The sequence below is a fragment of the Ursus maritimus genome, unplaced genomic scaffold (genome assembly GCF_017311325.1).
Source record: "Ursus maritimus isolate PB19 unplaced genomic scaffold, ASM1731132v1 scaffold_3, whole genome shotgun sequence".
NCBI classification, from domain to species: Eukaryota; Metazoa; Chordata; class Mammalia; order Carnivora; family Ursidae; genus Ursus; species Ursus maritimus.
The window spans coordinates 41,703,220-41,712,231 of NW_024425563.1; the positions used below are offsets into that span (position 1 = coordinate 41,703,220).

Genomic DNA, 9,012 nt, shown 5'->3' on the forward strand with positions numbered 1-9,012 from the left:
TTGCAGCAGGTCCTATTGTCCCCAGATGGTGCCCTTTGCCCTCTGTACCTTGCAGAAGATCCCCACAGCTGAACTTCTATAATCAGGTGTCAGAACCTAATGTGAATGTTAACATTGTGCCTTTCCCATTACCTGCCTGATGTCTTGGAGTTCAAAGGTGGATGGTTTCCAGGCCTCACATGTGGAACCAGAGCTAGCAGCATGGAAAGGAGTATTGTTGGACCTTGGATGTTGTTTGCTTCAGGCCTAAAGATCTGTTTACACACCCTCCCCTGCTATACATATAACCTTGCTGTGGTTAGGAATTCTCCCAAATCACGGTACCTTTAAAATTCAATCCCAATGGCTTGTAGAATAAGGATTAAGATTCCATCCACTCTAATATGTTCACATTAATTTATTGAGACCTTAGGGATAAACTTGTGACACAGACTGTTTCTTGATATGTTCTTTCATTCAACAAAATATTTATTGACCATTTATCTACTCTGTGTCAGACACGATATTAGGGAAGTGGGATCTAGAGTTATCCTTTCATGACTGATGGGTGTGTGTGTGTGTGTGTGTGTGTGTGTTCATGTGTGTATGTTATGTAACATATTGGGGTCATGAACATATTTAGGCAAGACTGAAGACGTTGGGTTTCATCCTGTAGAAGGTGAAAATCAAGCCAAGCTTTAAAGCAGAACACTATGTGCCCCCCACTGGGGATGATACATTTCCCACGCCCATCACCTAATTAATTCTTGTCAATGGAATCAAGTCAAAGTCATATATCAGTTCAGGCCAAAGCAGATAAGGTGAGGCCAAAGGCTTCTCCCTTGGAAACCATTTTGTTCTAGAAGGTTGACCTGCTGGCAACTGAGACGTGTAAGAGGAATCAACTTTTGATATGTTAAACCACCCATATTCAGGGTTTAGTTCTTACTGTTGCAGAACCTACCCTCTCCTGACTAAAATCAGCAGTAGAATCTTCTTTCTTTTTTTCTTTCTATTTTATTAGGAAGTTCACACCTTTAACTTTTCTCAGATTTCATGTTCACATCCGGTTTAAAAATAAGAATGCTATTTTAAACCCTGCCAGAGCTGATGGTAGGTCAAATGAAATCATGTGAAATTATACTGTTGACTGTAAAGTGCTGACAAGTGTAAGAGACCCATCATTTTTAGGCAGCCAGCAATATTGCCTAAGTTAGGAGGAAAAAAAAAAAACCAGCCCCGATGATTACTTCTTAATGATTTCATCCTGATGGGGGGTGGTTTTGCCATCTCATGGCCCAGAAGATCTCTTCGCCACAGTAGAAGCCCATCCTTTCTTCTGCTGGCTAGGGCATAATTTCCCATCTCTGTAAATAGCCCTTCTTGTAGTGGGCCATTAAGCTTGCACGGATAAAAATTAGACATTATATCAAGATGATAAAGTAAGAAATGGGATGTTCTCTAAATATGTTACTACATTTTTCATGGTCTAATTGAAAGAAAAGAAACAGCTCAATTCACCACCACTGTGTGAGGACTTAATGTATATTAAAACTGTCCCGAAAACCTTCAACTGCAGTGATATCTTTCAGAATATTCACAAGTATAGATAATGGCGGCTCCTCCTCTCTCAGGAAGTAGCTTTAGAAAAGAGTGAAACGATTAGTTTCTGGGGATCTCACAACTGATGTTTATTGAATACTTTAGGCCACTCACCGTTCTCAAAGGCTTCACAAGCATTCCGTCACTTAACTTGTTACAACAACCCTCCAAAGGACATTTAATTGTAAGTGTCATTTGCTGGACATGGAAACCATGGCAGAGGTAGAAGTGAACGGCTCACGCAGTCAGACAGCGGCGGCACCGGGACCTGACCCCAGCAGTCTGTCTATAGACGCCGTCCTCACGAAAATGATGGGGAAGCCTCGAAAGCATGAGTTTACCTGGGGATGACTAAGCTCCTTCTGCCTCCACGTGGACTGAGAGGTCCTAAGAAAAGCTGAGTTCAGTTACAGAACGATGATCTGACATTTCTTGACCACTTGAACATGGCTCCACACATTCTTACCACTATATCAACAGGAGGTTATTTCAAGGATGACAGGGTGACATTGTGAAGCGTAAATGGATGTGGTCCTTCCTACTCCTTTGATAAATCCTTCCCCATCCAGGCAGCCAGAGAGCTTTACCCCATCTGCACTCCGGGTATAATCTCTAACAATGCAGGCAGAGAGAAACAAGTGAGAGGCAGGGTTTCAAAAAAAAAATAAAAAAAAAAAAGCCTCATGGAGGTTATCTTAAATACCTCGAGAAGAAATGGCTTTTTTCCCTTGCAAGAAGAGTGTCTTTTGAGCATTCAGAGCAGAGAGCTTGGAATACTAAGTTTGGAAGAACACAGTGCATCCAGTTTCCCCTTGATAAAGAAAGGCTGAGGGAGCTGGCGGGTTGGATGGTACGACAGTGGTGCAAAATGCGAGGCAGCGTAGACACTGATGGGAGGATACTGTATTACCCTTTCCAAAGGCTTGCACCAAAAAAGGAAGCGATGACACCCACTGAGTTTGAGAGCACAGTATTAAAACGGGGCTGAAGTCCACTTACTGTATAGGAACGAGGGAAGGGCAGTCTCTGGGGGTTTCCATGGCTACCGTGAGGTGGGAGTGGTACAGATCGGATTGCCATGTGGGTAGAGAGAGCACCAGAGATGACACCACTGTTTCCCACAGCCCAGAGCTGGGAGGGGGGCAGCTGAACTTTTCATTCCCAGTATGGACACAAAAATGTGGCTGGGATTGAGAGAGGGAAAGAGGGAGATGTGAATACCCGTGTGCCTGAAAGAAATCTGACAAAAGTACTCTACCTCAGAAAGCAGTGTGGTCCTGATCTGGGCCAGATGGGGATCTAGACAAGGGTCTGGAATAAGGATGATCACTTCTGAAGGCCAGGCAGCGCTTTCAAGCTGACTTCAACTTGCCCAGATCTCTCCCCAGCTTGGACCCCCTCCCTTACCCCCATCACGCACATGTGGACCCACTGTAGAGGCACCATCCCTAGAGCTCACACACCCTCCTTGAGTCAGAACTTGGGAAAAGCCTTCATAGGCTGAAAAACTGTAATTCTGAGTTCACTCAGAAGTAACTACGATTGTGTTTCCTGCCCTGAGATGTATTAGTAATGCAAAGAGAAATTTAGTTGAGCAAGTTTTCCTTTCTCACAAACTGGAGTACATAGCTTGGGAATTGTCCAATGTCCCCGTAGAGCCAACTAGCAACATCTGTGCCTTTCTCAGTGACACAAAGTAGAACTGGACAAGATGGGGCGTAGCCAGTAAGGGATGGAAAGTGGAGTGCTGGGTCTGCACGACAGAAACAGGGAATACATAGCAGACCTTTAATAATTATTTAACTGAGCAAAACTAGTAGTCATTTCCTTCTGAGCAGCCACATATTCAACTGTATGAATGTACTGAAAATCAGCATACCGAGTGGAACTATGTAGAAGGCAGAACCAAACGCACGATGTGAATGCCGGGCCCTTGTTGTAATGTGCAGGAGATAGCATGGGGAGGTCAGGGACCCAGGGTTCCTGGATTCCAGGAAGGGCATCATTGACACTATCCTGGCGTCCACGACAGGAAGGAGACAAACACGTCCATAAGAGGTGGGATGGAGCAAGAGGAGAGTTCAGGCAAGTGGGCAAAGAGGAGCTGAAATGACAGTCACTGGGGGTGAAAATGCTGGTACTCAGTAAGTAGATCAAGTTCTTAGAAATGAGTTGTCAACGAAAATATACTGAAAACAAGCAAGTCTACGTAAGCTTTTTCAGTCGAGCTCTTGCTAAAGCCTCCTGTGAGATAAGAGGGACAGGAATTGAACTAGAATTTGCTTTTGTTCTATTAAAGGAGGCAAGGTGTGTTAAGAAAATTAACAGTAAGACAGTAGGCAGGAGGTTGCACTAACAAAGGGAAAAAACTGTGTCCAATCACCCTCAAGCACTTAGAAGCAACCATTTACATATAAACAATAGTTAGACTAATCGCATATCATTTGTAGCTTCCCACTGAAGGAGATTCAATAAAAGATCGTCGTCAGGTAATATTGAGCAGTCTTGGTTCAAGTTTCTTCCCTCACCTGAGAGTAATAAAAATGAGTTCATTTGCATTATTTTATAATTTCACCAATTTACTAATTCAGACGGGTTTCTCTCCCAGTTACTTTGAATTAATTTTCTCATCACTAAGAATTAGAGATACAGGAAACATCGCTAGCACACTCACGGGCAAAATGAAAGGCTAAAATGAGGAGTTTCATCTCTGTCTTCCACTTGGACAGGTTTATATTCACATCCTCCATTTACTTTCTGATTAGCCAGGTCCTATCCTCCTCGGGAATTTCTGGTAGAATTTGGTGCTGGGGCTAGGGATTGAGGAGGTAAACTGGATGGGAACTTGAAATTGGACACTATGAAGGAAACCAGGGCTTGAGCTGGGAACCTTGAACCCAGGACCACATAGGGTTGGTCATATGAAGCCCACGATAGAGGAAGGGGGTGGTGAACTCACCGCGGACCTTCCTGCCTATATCCAAGGACATGCTTAGATGGCAGAGTATGTTAGAGCAGTGGGAAGTAGGGGCAAGAATTTGGGGGTGGAAATGGGAAAAGGGAAAGGCTCTAAGCCTGTGGTAGAGAAAGCTAACCAGATCCAGACAGGGATGTCTCGTCTCCTGCCAAGAGAGCTTTGGGATTCAGAGGAGAACTCAAGTGCTAGGCAGGAAACACAGAAGCCCAGGTATGCAGACTGAACAAGACCACTGAGACTAGTAAGGCTACAGCATGGTGGGTACAGTTTCCCAGGGCTCAATTAGGTACTAGGTACTAGTCTATGGCCCCAAACTAATTTCATAACCCACCCACTGGAATCCATAACTTACCTTGGCCACATTGGGTTAGAAATGGGTGAGGATGATTTGAATGTTCATGCAGAGAAGGACCTTGCTTGGCGAATACAGTGGGTAGAGAGACAAGGCAGGGCAGAGGCTGCCCTGTGGAGTCATGGTTAGTAAGATCCCCACCTCTGTCACTGAGAAAGCAAGCTTTCTGACAAAACGTGGGCAGTTGACAGAGACAGAACACCACACTTCATTAATGTAGTAAATGTTTATTGAGTATGCCTGGCATGGTGCTGGTTTCTGGAGAGAACAGGAAACAAAAATCACTCAAGGAGCTTAATGGCTATTATACATCTTCCGGACACATATTGAAATAGCAGTTGAGACGGTTGGATTAAATGGCAAGAAAGCAGGTACACTCAGAGGAGAGATGAGTCAAGGGGGGCTTCATGGAAGAAGCAATTCAAGAGGAGACTTCAGAGTGGACAGAATTTAGATCAACACAGATGAAGGTGGAAGGCAATTCCTGATGGAAAGATGCACCATAATGTGTGAAAATGAAATATGATATGTCACAGAAGTCATTTAGAAAGATTCCTGGCTCCGAGAAAGCCCACAGCAAATGAGATGTTAGGCTACTGCTGCTGCTATTAATTCTGCTACTTTTACTGCTGATACCATTTTTGTTTTTATGATATTTTTGCTGCTTTTGGTAAAGAACAGGGATTAAAAGTACATATTTGGGAGATAGTAAAGAGCAGTTCGGACTTTCTTCTTGAGAAGTATGTGCAGGAAGAGGCTCACAATGAGGGGTTTGCATCGGAAGTTTCTGGATCCACAGTGTAACAGAACTGCCCTGTTCCAAGAGACCATGGGAAAAAGTTACCCTGGAACATTTAAGCTTGGTGCCCACAAACACCACAGACTGCCTTGTAACTACCAATCACTGTGTTTTAGTCCATGATTGCGCGGGTCAAAAAATGAAATGGAACATCCTAAGTTCCTGGACAAACTATCCCTCTCTTTTATCTTCTTTCTTGTCTACTGGTCTAGTTGTTTGAGGGCAAACATGACTAGGAATGAGACAAAAAAATGATGTGGTTCTCTTTAGTGCCTAGAAATGACGTTGCTAGGGATGAGTATAAACACTAGCAGAGAACCAGCAGGGATTTGTTTGTCTAAATATGCAAAATACCCCTTGGGACCCGTACTCAAAAAAGGGTAAATGAGATTTCAGTGGAGAGTGATTACTGCCTGGGTCTCAGAACAACTGCCTTATTGCTGATGAGTATCCCGTTTGCCATGGCCATTCTCTCTTCGTTCTGTTTGCTGTCAGGTTTTATAACTATCAAAGAGGCTGCAGAGGCAGTGCCACTGAGAAGGAGCGGTGTGTTTCCTGCGTGCACAAAGCCTGCTTCTCTAAGACAGAATCTCTGGATTTGCAAGCTGATTCCATAGAGAGGATTTACTCCGTCAAAGGTAAATGGCAACAAACTCTAATTTCGGTGTCTGTTTTCCGTCACGGAGCTGGGCAGCGGGGCTGTGTGTGTGCACGCATCAGGAGGTGGGTCCGAGGGACTGGGTCCCATGGAGCAAGCCTCAGTGACTTGTTCAGGCTCTGCTTTGCTATTTTGTCTCTTGGCTTTTGAGGAAGGCTAAGCTGCCTCCCAGGATTGCTCCCTGCTGAAAGTTTTATTTTGAGTGTTTGCAAAGAAGCAAAGCTCCAGTAGAGAGGTAGATGTTACAGTAAGTCTGCTTTGTGGAGTAAAAGCCAAATCATTTCAAGAACACCCAGAGGATTAAACAAACAAACAAACAAACAAACAAAAATGGCTAGAATTGTTCTTGAAGTATTTTCCTTTCTGGTATAAAAGACCAGTTGGAGACTTGGGAATTACTGCCACGACTTAACGCAGCGTGTGAAGTACCCTGACATGCCTGCATTCTGAGGCAAGGGGCAGAGAACTTGTTTTCCAGATGCCTGGTATGTTTCGCACTCCGGTCTTGTAGAAGAGGGAACAGTATTAGCCTAATGAGGATCATTTCCTCAGCGTGGCCCTTGGATGCTTTGAAGGTGAAATTTACAAAAGTCTGATTTACTCATTTGTTCTAGGCGGCAACCTGTTGCAAACTGTGGCACCACAAACAACAGTCAAAGTATCTATTGCTCACTGATGTTCAAAGCACAGGATCAAAAAACAAGTGTGGTCTTTCCTTCCTTACTGCTCTGTTGCTCCTTGCACCAGGCACTGTCCTGGGGGATGTGGGCTCTCCACACTTCTGATGTTCCTAGCAAAAAACTCACAGCAATAATCCCTACAAGAAACAGACATTTCAAGCCCTACTATAGAATTAATTAGAAGTGCTTTTACCTAAGGAAAGGGGAAAAATCACCCACTGTGCAGCCTCTTGGTTAACATAAATGCTACTCAGGATTCACACGTTTTCAGCAGCAGCAGCAGCAGCAGCACAACAAAAAAGACAAGTTCTCATAAGAAACTACAGTATAGGTCCTTGCACAGTATAAAAAACTTGATTTAGCTCATCAGGTTTTTTTTTTTTTTCTTTTACTCTTTTAGTTAAAGAAAACAAACTACACCCATTCACGGTATTGGCAATGATAGTTTAACTGGTCTCTTAAATTCCACTTGTCTCATTATTTAAAATCCTTTTCAGAGTGGAAAGCAGGAAACGTACCTTAAAGGAGTAGTAGAAGGAGCCCCACTGCTCCCCTTCCGCCACTTCCGTGAAAGTCACCGTTTCGGTGCAGAGGACTGGGGAAGCATCCAGGGTCTGCGCGGTCCCGCTGGCATCCTTGGAGTCGGGGCTGCCCTCCGTGAGGTTGGCTGGCATGGCTCAGGTGGACTTGAGCCTGGCTGTCCCGGCGCCTGCAGCCCAGGAAGAGTCCAGCTCCCCTCCGAGCGCTGAGCACAGCTGCAGCTCTGCACCTGCTCCCCTCCCAAGGCTTCTGGCTGGAGCTGGGCTGAGCAGAGGCACGGAGCCCTCCCGGAGCCCACCTCCCTGAAGAGCTCTGCCTGACGCCTGCGAGGATCCACGTGCTGCTCTCTCCTCAGCAGTTAAGATCCAGTAGCCAGCACAGCCTCTTCACCCCACCGTCCCGCCCAGGGCCGGGGCCTCACCACGGAACAGGTGGTGCCCCCCCACGCCCTCGCCCCCCGCGAGCCACGTGGCTCCAGACACAGGCCTTCCTGCCCAGCTCTGCTTTCCCTAACTTTCAGAATGGACCCCCACTTCTGCTCCAGCTTCAACAATACAGGAACTTGGACTCAAGAGCAGACTGATTAATTCAGGTCATGGTGGCTCTTCCCGATATCAAATTATAATTATGCATTTGCTCCGGCAGAGCTTGCCTTCTGACTTACAATATTCACCTAGCCGTTTACTTAGTAGCCTGTATGTACATTATTTCAGTAAACATGGGGAAATAGCATATTTGTATTTCACACCGTGGTTTACTCTAGATTTTTGCAGGGCATTTCTCAGAAAAGCCTGGGGTCTGTGTTTGTCAGTACGCTATGACGCCTCGTGACGTGACTGGGAGTGGTGCCTGGTAAATACTCTTATCACCTTGATGTTCTTTCATTTGATATCCAAGCGACTCTGTGAGGTTCTCAGGGGATGTATCTTTAGGTTCTCATTTTACACTAGAAAAGACTGGCTTTCAGAGGTGAAATGACTTGCCCAAGATCTCACAACTGGTGGTGGAAATGAGGTAATAACTCATCTCTTCAGAAATTCCCAGACAGCGGTGCCTTGACACTAACATGTGCTGATTTGCATCCCATCTCAAATGCCTATTGAGGCATGAAGTTAACAGGAGTAAGAGTAGCCGGCCAGGTGTAAAACAACAGAACTAAGCCGCTTGTATTTCAACAAAGCATAACTACCTGATTACGACATGGAAAATGCTCCAAATATGTGAAGCCATTGGTTCATGACACCTGGTATAAGAAGTAGCAGGTTAGTGATGATCATAAAAAACTGGGGCCCTAATGACTAACTGGGAAAGCTTTAGCATTATCTGCCCATTCCCAGGAGAATATAGAATGCTGTAGATGAGAAGATATTAACTCTACACTGAAGGGGCAGCAAATGTTGCCAGCCTGACCTCCTGAACTCAGGC

The 9,012-nt window shown here is 45.0% G+C and overlaps 1 protein-coding gene across 2 annotated transcripts in view; it reads right to left on the minus strand.

Moving 5' to 3' along the window:
• Nucleotides 1-7,721, minus strand: part of NPSR1 (neuropeptide S receptor 1) — a 138,394-nt gene extending 130,673 nt beyond the window's left edge. For both annotated transcript variants that reach the window (XM_008686484.1, XM_008686483.1), the window contains exon 1: nt 7,566-7,721. In XM_008686484.1, coding sequence (XP_008684706.1) covers nt 7,566-7,721 — 156 coding nt within the window. The remainder of the gene's footprint in view (nt 1-7,565) is intronic.
• Between the last annotated feature and the right edge of the window lie 1,291 nt (nt 7,722-9,012).